This window comes from Microtus oregoni, unplaced genomic scaffold, assembly GCF_018167655.1.
Source record: "Microtus oregoni isolate MIOR12 unplaced genomic scaffold, Mior012 000000F_ref0000247, whole genome shotgun sequence".
Lineage (NCBI taxonomy): Eukaryota > Metazoa > Chordata > Mammalia > Rodentia > Cricetidae > Microtus > Microtus oregoni.
The window spans coordinates 9,799,579-9,815,828 of NW_024543059.1; the positions used below are offsets into that span (position 1 = coordinate 9,799,579).

Below are 16,250 nucleotides of genomic sequence, written 5' to 3' on the forward strand. Positions count from 1 at the left end.
GTGTCAACATTTTGCCAACTGAAAAGTTTTCTATTATTTAGAAAAGTGGCAGAACATACACATCTCAGTTTTCTTATTTATAAAAAACTTAGTAACTGATAATAAGTTACAACTATAGTAATATTTTCTTAATAAACTTTTCCCTTTCTTATTTGTCAAAATATGTTACATATGCCCTCTCACTTGCTCTTCAGATGTTCTCAGAAGTTAATCAGGATTATCATTTCCATTCTCATATATAGGAAATGCATTTATAAGTGTAACTATTGGGTGTTTATTGAGAATTAAGAGAGAATAGAAGTGTGTTGTAGTAAGGCCAGCCTGAAGGATACTTTGAACTACATTTTGAAATTCTAATTCACTATGTATTAGTTTTGTATCATGAGCTATTCTGTTCTTGTCTGTGAGCTAACTGTTTCTCATATAAACAAGGGCAAAATATAACGCTCATGCACTATTTCTATGAGAGTTATTGGGTGTAGTAACCCAATAACAGTAATTGTGAGAGATTATCTTTGACTTCAATAACTAAGTGTCTTTGAAACATTTTGTGATCAAATGGTTTCTATGAAATCATTATCACTATGGCTAAAAGTGGCAATGTGTTTATTTAGAGTAGTTTATACAATAAATAATCCACACTATTGGTACAATGACTACCCCACTCATCTGTATCTCCATTATAACGTCATTTCTCTGCCTGGCTCACTGTATCTTAGGTTTCATACAGTTAATCTATTGGACAACTCTACAGTCATTCACCTCCCATGATCCACCAATAAAATTGGCAGTGCCAAGCACTGTAATATATGCAGAATATAATGCTAAATAAAACCAAAGTGCACTAGTACACAGAGAACCAGTTGTCCATTCTGAACTAATCTCAAATCTCTTGGTAGGATTAGAGGCTTTGCAAATCAAAAAAAAAATGTTCAACAAATATTAAAGGATTGAATGATATGTTCACTTTAATCCACAGTGTCAGAGCTTGGTAAAAAATACAAGAAAAGCAACATTGTCTTTGGCTTCAGAAAAATCACACTCTATGTAGGGAGCAGGAAAGTTCATGGATAATTCTAATACACATCATAAGGTATTACATGTTGTGTGTGGGAAGACAAAACAGTTCCTAAGGTATTTTCCTTGCAAGGATGAAGATCTGAATTCAGTCCTCACAACCCGCACAAGGAAAAAATAAAACAAAAGCAATCGTGGTGGTGTACACTTGTAATATCAGGACTAAGGAGGCAGGAATGTGCAGATCCCCATGTCTTATTGACCAAACAGCCATCTGCCTCTAGGGCCATGAGAGACTCTGCCTCAAGAGACTGAGATAACATTCTGTACCACACTCCATCTGTTCATCAAGGAAACTTAGAGGAGAAAGACCACACTAATCTATGGGTGTGAGGCAAATGGTTATAGACTGTTGTTAAAGTTTATGCTGATCTAGTAAATTGGGGGATATTGATTCTCCTAGACTAACCATGCATTCACTGGCACTGAGTAATTAGATAGGCTTCCCATGCCAGAGGGAAATGGGAAACGGGGAGGAGGCAGAAATTTTTTTCAACAACTGAAAAAAAAATTTAAAAAAATTGTTGACGAGTTTGGTTTAGCACAGAATCTCATGCTAAGCTGGGTCTGGCCTTGAGCTAAGTCAACATTGCTGAAGGACTCCAATTCTTTGGCGTACCATCATGTGAGGTAATTAATATGCCTTTTTCCCCCTACAGCTTACTGAATGAGAAAAGAAGTTTGAATAAAATTAATCCTTTTATTATATGCATTCAGGCCATTGAAATTAGACTAACAAAATTGGAACATTTGGCTCCTAGCAAGCTTCTATCACTATGTCTATAGCTCAGATGTTGAGTTTCTTTTTGTTTTTGAGGACAAAGATTTTATCTTTTTCATTTTTGTATTACCAGCACGCAATACTCTGGCATGCAATGTAGACTTCAATACACGAGTTTATAATAAACAATTTAATCATCTTTGAATGAGACAATAAATTAAAGAATTAATAAGGAAGAAATCCCCCCTAGATCCAAAGCAGCAACATCAAAAGCATTAACTATAATGCTGTAAATTTTACTAAGACAGCTGAAGAATGACTATTAGACCAAACAAAAATACATGGTTTAGAAATATAAACAGAAGATCATGAAATACTGGTGAGACTTTTATATCACAACTATATGATTATAAGGTTTAGTTTTCTCCCACTCAATAACAGCCCATGTTCTGGACATTTCAAATTTGATATTATATAATGTTGATGACGTTTAAATTTCATGAACAATATTTACTTAAAAAATGTGGAAATGTAGTGATACATACCTGTAATCCCAGAAGTCAAAAAGTTGAGGTATAAAAGATCCTGGCTTTGAGTCCAGCCTGGACTTTATAGCCCGATGAAGAAAGAAGGGGAGGTGAGAAACAGAGAAAGAAGGTAAGAAGAAGATAAAGGTGCAGGGGAGGAAGAAGAAGAAAGCAGCTAACCTGGTTAGCTCCCAATCTATAAGCTTGTTTGATTTCTCTGGCTTGTGGTTCTATTACTAATTCCATTTTCAAAGCTTCTACAGTCATGTGTATTTAACACACGTGGGTCCCATCAAGGGGTTGGTCTTGGTTTTAAGTAATGATTTTCACAGCATTCCATGGAAGAAATGAGGTACAGGTTAGCCTATATTGGCTGACCCATACATTTTCCCCAGGTAGTTGGTAGACAGTGAAAATGCATTGACTAAAATGATAATGTAGTTGTCAGGAAGTGGTGGCGCACACCTTTAATCCCAGTACTCAGGAGGCAGAGGCAGGCGGATCTCTGTGAATTCAAGGCCAGCCTGGTGTACAGAGCAAGTTCCTGGACAGACAGGGCCACACAGAGAAACCCTATCTTGAAAAACAAAACAAAAATAGATGAATTATCCTACATGAAAGGATCTTGTTATAAATTTCTATGTTGGTTCTATGATGATATGCAAGATATTCGTCAGTATTGCCATAGGCTAGGGTCATTTCCGGTTCCCTATCCTCAGCTGCCCAAGGAACTAACTGGGGACCTCGGCTTGGTCTCCTGGGAGCCACTCTAGGTTCAAGTCTCTTGCCAACCCTAAGGAGGCTCCCTTAACTAAGAATTGTGCTTCCGTGTTCCCCTATCCTACCTTCCTTTATCCCAATCTTCCTTTATCCCTAAGTTCCCCCCATCCTCCCCTTCTCCCTTTTCTCTCCCCATCTCCCCTTACCCCCATCCCACTCCACCCCCAAGATCCCAATTTTCTCCCCGGCAATTTTGTCTACTTCCCATAGCCAAGAGGATAACTATATGTTTTTCCTTTGGTTCAACTTCTTACTTAGCTTCTTTAGGATCACCAATTGTAGACTCCGTGACCCTTATTTATGGCTAGAAACCAATTATGAGTGAGTACATCCCATATTCATCTTTTTGGGTCTGGGTTACCTCACTCAGAATAGTGTTTTCTATTTCCATCCATTTGCATGCAAAATTTGAGAAGTCATTGTTTTTTGCCGCAGCGTAGTACTCTAATGTGTATATATTCCATACTTTCTTCATCCATTCTTCCATTGAGGGGCATCTAGGTTGTTTCCAGGTTCTGGCTATTACAAATAATACTGCTATGAACATGGTTGAACAAATGCTCTTGTCATATGATAGGGCATCTCTTGGGTATATTCCCAGGAGTGGTATTGCTGGGTCCAGGGGTAGGTTGATCCGGAATTTCCTGAGAAACCGAAACACTGATTTCCAAAGTGGTTGCACAAGACTGCATTCCCACCAGCAATGGATGAGGGTACCCCTTCCTCCACAGCCTCTCCAGCAAAGGCTATCATTGTGATGGATGGAGATAGAGACAGAGACCCACACTGGAGCACTGGACTGAGCTCCCAAGGTCCTAATGAGGAGCAGAAGGAGGGAGAACATGAGCAAAGAAGTCGGGACCACGAGGGGTGCACCCACCCATTGAGACAGTGGAGCTGATCTACTGAGAGCTCACCAAGGCCAGCTGGACTGTGACTGAAAAAGCATGGGTTAAAACTGGACTCTCTGAACATGGCGAACAATGAGGGCTGATGAGAAGCCAAGGACAATGGCACGGGGTTTTGATCCTACGCAATGTGCTGGCTTTGTGGGAGCCTAGCCAGTTTGGATGTTCACCTTCCTAGATATGGACAGAGGGGGGAGGACCTAGGACTTACCACAGGGCAGGGAACCCTGACTGCTCTTTGGACTGGAGAGGGAGGGGGAGAGGAGTGGGAGGAGAGGGAGAAGGGTGGGAGGAGGGGGAGGGAAATGGGAGGCTGGGAGGAGGTGGAAACTTGTTTTTTTTTCTTCCTTTTCTCAATAAAAAAAATAATAATAAAAATGTTAAAAGCAAAAAAAAAAAATCTGTGTTGATCTTTTCTTAAATGAGCTCTATCCTACAGAAGAATGAGTTCACCAATAATCTGACCTGACAAACTGAAGACTGGACCAGGTACACAGTGACACTTGTGGAGGTGCCCTGTCTTTCATCTGGCCTAATTCACACACTCATCTTTAGTTAGTAGTGCCAATCACATGTCAGGTTCTATGATAAGTCACAACGACAGCATCTGTGACCAATGTAGAAGCTTGGGAAATCGAAAGTGTCAGGAAATTCAAATAAAGGCTTTCAGCAGAGCTATTTTTAAAAAAGCTTAGCCTTAAAGCCAAGGTAGAGGTAAACTGCAAACAGGCAATTTAGTTTATGATGTTTAGTGTGATGACACAACCATATATGTGGAAAAGGGACCTGTATTGATGAGGGAGGGTGATGTGGCGGTCAAAGATGGGACAGAGTGATAGCAAACACAGTGGCATTGTCAAAGAACAAACTTAACTACTTAAAAAAAAAAAACAGGAATGTGCTAAGTAGTGTTTTATGTGGGAAAGGACAGGGCTGACAGATGAAGGAGGACGATAATGAGGATGGATGTGACAGTAATAAGAATGAATTATGTATGTATATGAAATTGTCAGAGGAAACATTTAATCAATAAAAAATTAGTTTTAGTGACATGAGCAGAAAAATATAAAGTACTCCATTCAGCATTATATAACCATAGCAGGATTTTTTTTTTAGACAGTTAGATAATGTAATAACCACATACATACCCACAGGGAAAGGATATCAACATCCACAGTACAGTATAAAAACAGGGTATAGGAAAGTATATGTGCACACTACCGTTTATGGAATGTCACCTATATGCTAATTTATGTATGAAACTAATAAAGTCTTAGAGAAACAATAAACAAGAATATTTTTTAATCCCTTTTAAATACAGAAATTTTTACTTGAAGGAAATGCTGACTATCTAGGGGCAAGAAGGTTGTTTTCATGTTATTTTCTTTTAAGTTTTTCACTATGATTTCGAATCGAGAAATTATTCAAATAATTAAGAGATTTCAAAACTCCAAAATCCTGTTATAGGAGTCCGAATAGGAGAAAATAAATGCACTAAGGGAATAGAGAAGGATGTGACATGACGAATAGAATTCAGAATGGTATCATCTTTTATCTTTAAGATTGACATGCTCCAGGAAGTCTCTGAATGTTTCATAGGATTTAAGTTTCAAAAGCCATAGAACATTTATCTCACCGGGATAAAATCCAGATAGACTGTCCAGATACAAACCCTGTTTCTACTGCCTAGTTGCCGTGAAATAGTAGAGAAGCTAATTCATTGTTCTGTCAAAACATAGAACATAGTAATTGGGATGAATGGAATCCATATCTGTAGAATACTGAAAAAGATACCACCCTGACTTTAAAGAGTCCTCACTTATATGACACTTGACGTATTGGAAATGAATCAGGAACTTAACCAGGAGACTGATATCTGATGAAGATAGAATCAATCTATTAATTTTCGTTGTTTTAATTTCAAAATGTGTTGGAATCTGAACACGCCTCCTCTTTTCAAGTGCTATCATTCTAAACAAAGCTGCTTCTCCCTGCTTAATAACTCAAGCCTTATGCTTTTAATCTCCACAAAACCCAACTCATTTCTCACTTGTCAGTTAACGATTTTTTAATCTATCCATGTTTAACGCAAGACTAATTTTTTGTTCTTCTTCTTCTTCTAAAATACTTGGGAGCACATGAAGCTTCCAATCTGTTAGACATCCTGACTTTTTACTTTAGATAGATATATTCGGAAAATAACTAGAATACAGCTCTCAGTACCCTGTAACAGTATTCATTAAATTGAACCACTTCTTCCACTTTTGTTCTATTTTTCATATAGAAAGGTAAAGTTCTTAATGAAAACCAGGAAACATTCCTAAACCATATATTTTTGCCATTGTTTGTTTCTCATGACTGACATATTCTTCTTCCATTTATTTATAATCCTTAAAAATGCACCAGACATAGATACATTGGTACAATCTATAGCATTCATCAAAAACAAGATCTAGAAAACATCATTCTGAGTGAGATAACCCAGAAAGACAAATATAATATACAATTCACAGTCCCTGAGAACCAAGACAACAAAAAGGACCCCAAGAGAGACATACATGGAACTAATCTACATGGGAAGTAAAAAAAGACAAGACTTCCTGAGTAAATTGGGAGTGTGGGGATCATGTGAGAGGGGAGAAGGGAAGGGGAGAAGAAGGAAGGGGAATGAAGAAAAATATATAGCTCAATAAAATATAATAAAAAAGAACAAATGTATCCTTGTCATTATATTTTGTATATGAAAACATAAATCAGGCCATTAGCAATAGGACAAGTTTTATTGGCTTCAAATCTATACTTAATTCACTGCCATGTCCCCACTACTCACCAATAACTCAACTTCATGTATGATTTGACATCATAAACTTTGATTGAATTAATGAATTCATAGTTTTGAGACTAAAGGAGGTGAGTTATAAATTATCAAGTAAGTATAGTGGAGACCAAATATGACAGAATCTAGTACTCTCAGTTGGAAGACTTACCAGCTGGGGAAATAAAGATTGTTTAAGAACTTTTGAATCAGGAAGGTATAGTATTATAGATGACTAGGGAAATAAATTTGACATATAAGTAAATGGGTAACATGGAAATACAGTGCTATTCCAAGTTAAATCATGGGATAAGGCAAGTCTTGATCTAGTTAAGGAGTTTCATCTTGCTTCACGGTTTTGAAACAAAAACCACAAGTGATCGAGAACAGTTAGGAACAACATGTTACACCTATTCCTAGTGTGGTTCTCAATCGTGAATGCAGCAAGTTCGTTCTAAATATTTGGGATCTATGGATGTGGCTGTGGAGCAGAGCTTGGCAGTATTTCAAAGTCAACTCTTTCTTTGTTTCTCAACAGGTTCTCTGACTCTAAGAACACATCACGTTCAAGATTCCAAAATGGGATTTGTGATCAATGCTATCTATTCTATGGCTTATGGGCTCCACAACATGCAGATGTCCCTGTGCCCAGGCTATGCAGGGCTCTGTGATGCCATGAAGCCAATTGATGGGCGGAAACTTTTGGACTCCCTGATGAAAACCAATTTTACTGGTGTCTCTGGCGACATGATCCTGTTTGATGAAAATGGAGACTCTCCAGGAAGGTACTGTTACAATTCTTGTTAACAAAAAATGCCTGAGTAATAATCACCTTCTACTTTGGGGTCTTTCTGTTTTGGTTACTTAGGCTTCTTGGACAGGTTTGGCTAAGGCTCATATTCCAAAATGAGCCAAGGCAGACAGGAACAGCCTCATGTCCAGTGTGGCCAAGGTAAAGCATTGACGTTAATACAGTGCACTTGTAAATTCATCACCATTTCACAGGCATAAACTTAAGAGGCAGACCCCTCAGCTTATTATTGACGAAGAAAATCCATCCTGAGCGTCTCCCAGTCAGGTTATTGCTGGTCTTTGCTTACTTCTTATGGCAACACTGTTCTCAGACAGGAACAATTCCATTTCTGGTAGCCCAGAACTAGGGTTAAGATCTTGCTCTTCCATTTACTCTGCCTGCTGGTGAGTCCCATCTTACTTTATTTTATTATCTGTAACATAAGGGCTTTCTCCTTGTTGAGTTAGCAAACTGCCTTTCACTCTGACTTCCCTATTATTTGTGTGGAGGTGACTGAAAATTATGGAACTTCATCATTATAAGCCAACCTTTAGAGAAATCGCTAGGCATTGAAAACTTACCAGAATTCACCTCTATCCCCTACTTTACAGACTTGTTTTGTTTATACTGTATTTTAAATACACGGAGGATAATTAATTGACTTTATAATGAGTTACAGCAGAGCTAAGTAACTACTCAGCTTTACAAAAACCAACCAAGCAAATAAATAAATAAATGAAAACGCAGAGGATCCTTTGGTTCCATATTCTTTCCCCAGCAGCAGTTTGTGCTAGCAGCTGTGTTCAAAGAGCTGCGTGCTCTCTGTTTGCAGTCAGTCCTGCCAAGAGAACGACTCATGAGTACCCCCCGCAACTTGAAACCCATGTGGCCACACCTTCTGCCAGCAGCCTTGCTCTAGCACATTTCCACTTCCTGAAGTAAGCTGGAGCTGGCCCTGGACACAGCTGTCAGCATTGCACAAGCTTCACGGCCAAGTGACAGGCAGCTAGATCCAGGTCTCACGGCCCAGTGAAAATCTCGGTATTTCCTGTATTCTAGAGACTTAAAGGGTTTTAGACTAGCCCAGATATTTGCAAAAGTGACTGGCTTTTTACTGTTTTCTGTTTTGGGAATCTTCGGCATGTCACTGTGGGGAAACAGAAATAGTTTCTAAGTACCAAAGGAAATTTCACATGTACTGTACATCTCTGTATTAAGCTTAAACTCTGATTCCTGGGCATGGATTTAGTGTTCTTGTGTAAACTATAGCACTGATGTTACCCTGGACCCTGTTAATAGATTGGTGATGGCAGCATCACCATCTCAAGAGCTTCCTTGTCATGTGTCCGGGCCTGATCCACAAACCAGATGAGGGGGAAATATCTCGGGTGGCTCTGCTCAAACCCTGTGAGAAACCTTCACGAATTAGGCAAACCGTCACTGCCTCATTGACAGTTCTCCTAAGAGTTATCTTGGGAACACTGCTTCTTCACCCCTTTTCAAATCTCTCCAAGACTGATAAAATTCTAGATATTTCTTCAATAATAAAATGCATACTATTGCAAACAAATTTTACTAATTAGTGTTCACTTGGAGTCCAGCCATGCACTGCTAAATTTAGGTATCAAATTAAACAATAATTAGCAGAATTACTTTGCAACTTTTTGTTTTGTAAATGCACCTAGTTCATATATACAGTGTTTTTACTGAACTCTTTGATTAATAATAATAATATATAAATATGCACATAAAATGTGCATGCAACCAAATTGGGCAACACAATGAGACCCAAATCTGCAAAAATATAACTAACATTTACCAAGTGTGTGTGATTCAGAACACACACTAAACTAAATGCTAAATTTTTTAATTATATGAAGTAAGCAATATTTGTATTCTTTCTAGATATGGGAAATGAGAAATCACTAACATTTCAATGATCACCTAAAATTTCAATAAGGATATATTAGAGATACTCATTTCTTTTTCACTTTTGAGGAAGAATGAAATATACATCCACCTTGTGAGTGTTGTTTAAAAGTCTCATTTCTATTCAGAAATAGAGACTGCTTATTGGAGAATCTTTGCATGGAGAATTATTCCTGTCTCTTTCAACTTTAGTTTGGTGCACAGCTAATGAAGAATGGCGATGGTGGTAGCACATTTTCACAGATCAGCGTTGCAGATAGGACCTTTGTTGTTGTTGTTGTTATCTTGTATAAAAACAAACAAACAGGCTCATTTTTTTTCCAAAGGGAAGACTCAGTCTCTGGGTCAATTCTAACAGTTTGATGAATTAAAAGAAAATTAAGAATAAATAAATTTTTCTTCAAGTGACTCCCTGTCAATGTGATATTTGTCATTCCACAGAGATCGTCAGTTTTCAAACCCTGTATCTCCTTACCTTTTAGGCTCTCTTTCACAAAAACTAAGGTAATTGGACATAGATCATGACTAATCTAACAAGAAGAAGCAGTAGATTTAAAATATAAATGCTTGCTTAGGGTTCTGGCTCTGACATCTGTGTTCTATGCAAACTGGTCATAACAATTAATCTCAGTGAGCTTCAGTTGCATTATAAAATTAATAGCTAAGTCTAGACAGTTCCAAGACTGAGAATTGGAAGAAACGGTGCTTTGGCTTATTTTTGTAGCAATTGAGTTCTTATATCTTTTCAAATCATCAGTAGTCAAGAAGTCTCCAGACACTGACATTTCTTTCAGACTAGGTCATTCAAAGGTTTTTTGTTGCAAAAAGTCATGTTTCAAGGCTGAGAAGCCTGTGTGTTTGAAGTAGCCAGTGACATAATACATGAATTCTTTTTCCATCACTGTTCTCTGTTCTATCTCCTGGAGCCACTGCATGTTTGGTAACTTTAACCACTGCACAACTCTGACAGCATGGAAGAAGAAGCCTTAGAATCTTGATTTAGAAAAATGCTCAAAGTAAAGATGGTAAATAAAAAGCAATGCAAAAGAATCCCACAGTTACTGAATAGCCATCAGAGTATTGGACTAGGTTAACCCTGAAAATAAAACTGCAAGTATGAATTTTAATCAGCAACAAATAGAGAATGGAATCACTTACAACACTATTTAAGTATGTTAATCCACTTCGTTCTTTGTTTTTTTTCGTGCACAAATGTATACAAAACTTTATTCTGTATGAATTTATTTGGAAACATTATGTACAATCAATTATAATAGGAAAAGGGCAAGAAATAATATGATAACCTATCCAAAAACTGTATCAGGAAAGTAGAATACTGGTATATTCTAAAGCCTGAAATTTAAAAAATTCTCTTTCATTGACTCTAGCACAAAATGAATATTATGTTTAGTATAGAACACATTCTCCCCTTGATGCTGATATTTTGTTATATGTTTGCATTAATTGGCCCTAAAACAGAATGTGTAGAGTGAAATCAATGCAGTTGATGAATGGACAATGACTAATAAAGATACAAAATGAAACTTGAGTATAACTAGGGTTCCCTACCGAGAAGAAAATATTTTCATTGGAGGAGGGTTGCCTATGCACATATTTTCCATCTAAATGGTACTCTTGACTCTTATTAGCAAAGAACTTAAAGCATCTACAAAAAAGTATATAATGCTTAGTATTTAGCAGGTACTACTTCCTATCCCAGTGGTTATATATATTTATTAACAAGGAATGTTTTTAAATAATGTCTTGATACCTTATGGGTAGAAAATGTTTGTTAGTTGTACGGGAAAATCATAACTACCTAGAAAAGAGTACAAACTGAATACATTTGTCTGGGGAGTTATTACTAACTTTGAGGAGTACATGACATGAGAAACTTCTTGTAAATTAGATGGAATCTTTCTTAAATGACTAATAACTGTAATATGGCCAATTTGTGACACACTAGGCATGCAATAAATAAAGGAATAAATAGAAAAATAAAATAAATAAGTAGACAAATAAAAAATAAACAAACAAATAAAAGTGTGTGTCTCTGTGAAGATGCCTTTAGAAGTTTCTCATGTCATGTACTCCTCACTTCGTTCTTTGTATTTTCACAAGATCATCGGATTGAGTATGTCAGCTTAACTATAAATCTGTACCCATTTTCAAATAGATAAACATGATGAGAATGGGAAGTTAGAGGAAACATTCACGACCCTATCTGCCTGTCTGCCTGTACTGAAAGTTCTGGAAAGTATGAAGTATAGTGTATTATGTGAGGGCAACCCATAGCAAGGACAACCTGTAGGAATATGCAAGGCTGTTGAGTGGTTCATTGAGAGATTTCTGTTTGGAAAACTGTTTCATAAATACTCTCCTGAAAACAGAAGAAAAGTCTTGACAATTGCTTTCCTCGCCTTATTTTTTTTTTTTTTTTTTTTTTTTTTTTTGTCCCTAGACTCAAAATGAGAATGATAGCTAAGAAAACCCGAGAACTTGTCTACTTGGCAGTATTTTTCAGCTAAGGTGCTGTTGAAACTATTTTCAGTTTGTTTTTTTAAATACCCCTTAAATTATCTCTACATAATAAATTTACCTAAAATAAAGGCAAAAATCAAACCTGTTGATTTTTTTAAAGAAATTTAATCTGTTTAATCCACAAACTTTCCATAACTTTAGTTAAAAACTAAAATAACAACTAAAAACACTGAAACTAAGACATTTCTCAAAGTCCAGGCTCTTCCAGCCTTCCAAAGCAAGAGGTCTTTAGTTTGTGCACCAATTGGAAGAATAAAAGAAATATGAATGGGAACTGCAATGTTTCATAAAACAAACCTTTATATCACGGAAGGATTCCTCCTAAATTACTAGTGAATTTCTAACATCCAAAAATGAGTTCAAAGAATAAATAAATTTCACAGTGAATAAGGAAACTTTTCAGCAGATCACTTGAACAAAGTGAAACAACTCCCTGATTTTTTTCCTCATAAACCAACAAAAGTTCATGTTTAAAATTCCCGAAGTTCTTTCAAAACTGTCTTTCATCCTTCCTGAGTTCCAGTAACTTTCTTACATAGGATTTTCTTTTTCAGGTGTAAGCATGACTTTAAAAATAGGTCACCAAGATGAAAATGAAGTAGAAAGAATTTTGTTACTCTAAACATACCATTACATAAAATTTCAATGTGATTTGCACAACAATAAATGTATTGGGGGAATGAAACTATTGCCTTTGCATATATGAGGATTTATGACCTTAGCTAAATAATTATTATATTCTTGTTTCTAAGGTATGAAATAATGAATTTCAAGGAAATGGGAAAAGATTATTTTGATTACATCAATGTTGGAAGCTGGGACAATGGAGAATTAAAAATGGATGATGATGAAGTATGGTCCAAGAAAAATAATATCATTAGATCCGTGTGCAGCGAACCATGTGAGAAAGGCCAGATAAAGGTAATATAGAACCTACATTTCTTTAATTGCTTCAAATTTAACAGTATTTATTCTCATTGTATATTTCTCTGTTTATTTGTCACTTGTTTTATATTTTATATTGCAAGCTCATAAGGTCAGAAAATGAGTTTATTTTTTACTTTATTCTGATCAGTTCTTTAGGAAACCTAGCATTCAACTCATAATAGTCTAGGTAGCCAATCTGAGCTCATTAATTAAGCTGAGAAGTCATATTTGATCTATTTACTCTTTCTGCATAGCAATGTTTCTAAAGATAATGATTCCTGCGAATAAGTAGTTTAGAGCTGGAAACATATTTAACAAATAGCTATCAAAAAATGTCAATGTAATAGTTCATTAATATCCATGGTAGAAAATGTAATGTCTTCATCAGTAGATTTAATATGAATGAGGAAAAGTACATGAAAGGTAAGCAATATTCTGATAATATGATAGCTTCATTAAAAGAAAAAAATCATAGGAATATAAGCTTTTATGAATATAATTTCAAGCATCAGACTATAAAACTGGGTATGATTTCAAGGAAAGATCACAGATGTATGGGAAGCAGCAATAGACAAGGTAACAGATAGGATACTAGAATGACGTTGAGTAACTGAGTACATAAATGGTTGCTGTAAGTAGTTATTAGGAAAGAAAACATTTAAATAGCAGATAAAGGCCAATTTTTATGGACAGTCTTCAATATTATACTAAATAACCTATATTTTATGGCAAAAATAATAGTTAATACTGACTAAAATGTTGACATGTATTGGCCCCAGTAAGTAGATTTATGGAAGATGAAACAAGAAATAATAGTTAAAATATAGGATGTTGACTATCGTGGCAGAAAAATGAACAATAAGTGTCAATATAGAAGTAGAAATGACATTGGATAAAAGCTTTGCAGAGCTACAACCACTCAGTACCAGATGCTGATTAAAAATTGGGTCAGGAAAGAAAAGCAAAATATGATAAAATCAACTGCAATTCCAAGTACTAGCAACAAAATGTACCATTGTCGGAATGAAAGAAAAATGAATAACTGAGATATTGTTTATCAAATAAGCTATTTAGCAGAACTCCTAATTACAGAACACGCATTATGGAAGTAAGAACAGACTCTTGTAATTTCTGGTATGTCATGAACACACACACACACATACACACACACCAAAAAGAAAAGTGGTTTGAAAGGAAAAGAAATGGGTTGGTTTCAAGATTTGTTGATTTTTGATATAACAAGCAAATGAAAATTGATCTAGAAAAGAAGAAAAAATAAATCATACATATAAGGCCAATGATCTGGATTTAAAAATAATTAGAGTTTAAACTGACACTGTTTGAGTAGATTCAAAATGCTCAACCTGAAAGTTCAAAAAAGTAACAATAATAGTGGACACCAAAAATAAAACTTCAAAACATATGCTTTGAATATAAAAGGGAAAGTGGTTGGGGCGAGCCAATTCTGAGAGAGAGGGAGATAGGGGAGAAATGCTGTTAGCCAACATGGTGGACAGCACAAGACAGGCTAGGGAAGAGGATGAAAGAGGAACAGAGATGAAGATTCAAAATTATCATTTCCTCTGGATCTTCTGGGAGAAAAGACAACCAAATGGACAGAATACAGTGATAGAGTATTTGGGGGGAAGCAGGTAAGAAACAATTTGCTGTGAGGATACTAGTTTTCAATCCAGGAAATAAAAAGCATCAACAAAGATGAAATAAAAAAATAATTAAGAAAACAGGGAAAGTTAGTTAGTGAAACATAATATATTGGGGGAAGAAAAATGATAATGAAATAGTTTAATTGCTTATCAAGTAAGCATTGCCATCTCAGGCATACAGAACACTTAAATTTCCTTGAATCTTTTCAATCAACAGTACATTCACTCAAACTTAAAATATTTTTGAGATATTATTTGAAAGCAGAAATGTTTTAACATTGATCTTAAGGTACTCGGCAGGGGCACTAAGGATTTTGGAAACTAAGGCTAGACATAAGATAAACAAGACCAACAAAATAAATATAATTTTAACACATGGAAATTGATGTGGGATTTTCATTGGTTAATAAAGAAACTGCTTTGGACATATAGCAAGGCAGAACTTAGCTAGGCAGGGAAAACTAAACTGAATTCTGGGAGAAGGAAGGCAGAGTCAGGGAGAAGCCATGTAACCCTGCCAGAGACAGATGCCAGATCTTTAGATGGTCAGCCACAGTCACGTGGCATTACACGGATTAATGGAGATGGGTTAAATTAATATGTAAGAGTTAGCCAATAAGAAGCTAGATCTAATGAGCCAAGCAGTGATTTAATTAATAAAGTTTCTGTGTGATTATTTCAGGGCTAAGCAGCCGGAAACCAACAAGTGGCCTCCTCACAACAGGAAATAGCTTAACAGCTATTTCTTGGCCTGCTTCTCTACCATGTTGCATGGGATGTTACTGATACAATGGTAGAACTGGGTTCCCTGTCACCATAGTCTTAACATTGGTTACATATTTACATTTGCTTGGTTGCTCATTTTCAAATTGTTTTCTCTGTAGATCTCATTTCCACTCTATGCAATATATATTTGATATCATTTTCTTAATATCTCTTAAAACAGTAATGGATCACCTTCCTCCATAGTAACGTCCCCTGGCATTGTCCCTAGATTTATGAACTTGATTTCCCATGGAGGCTTGGCACCCTTCAGGGCCAGTAAAAACACTTTTACTTTCAATCTGTTCACAGCTGGAGCTGCTAGGAAAGACATTGCCACTGTGTCTTGTCATAAGTGATGATGAGAATCAAAACAGAACATGCAAAACGCCTAAACCAAATTGGTTTTGAATGATTGAAGAACATATATCAAGTTGTCATGATTCAAGGAGACTTACATGGGAATTATTCTTGGAAAAATGAATGCATTTATATGGGCAAAATATTGACATTCATAATAAATGAAAAATGAGCCACAGGCTGTCAGCATATTTCAAGGGTGAAAAACTCAGTATCTTAAATTTGCCAACCCTTGTAAAGATCTAAAAAAAAAAAGTCTCATTATTTTAAATAAAACTACTTATGTTACATAATCTAACAATTATCCTGAAAATGAAATTCTCCTTTCTTAAATATATATGTGCATATATATGTGACTAATAAAAATAGGTCATATTTTAGTGCCTTACATTTTATGAATCACTAATAATTTATCTGAAGGAAACTCTATAAAAAATGAAAACATT

General features: G+C 35.9%; 1 protein-coding gene across 5 annotated transcripts in view; it reads left to right on the plus strand.

Annotated features, from left to right (window-relative positions):
* The window catches only part of Grm5 (glutamate metabotropic receptor 5), a 363,712-nt gene that overhangs the window by 281,822 nt on the left and 65,640 nt on the right, over nucleotides 1-16,250 (plus strand). For all 5 annotated transcript variants that reach the window (XM_041666785.1, XM_041666947.1, XM_041666697.1 and 2 more), the window contains 2 exons: nucleotides 7,367-7,613; nucleotides 12,844-13,012. In XM_041666785.1, coding sequence (XP_041522719.1) covers nucleotides 7,367-7,613; nucleotides 12,844-13,012 — 416 coding nt within the window. The remainder of the gene's footprint in view (nucleotides 1-7,366; nucleotides 7,614-12,843; nucleotides 13,013-16,250) is intronic.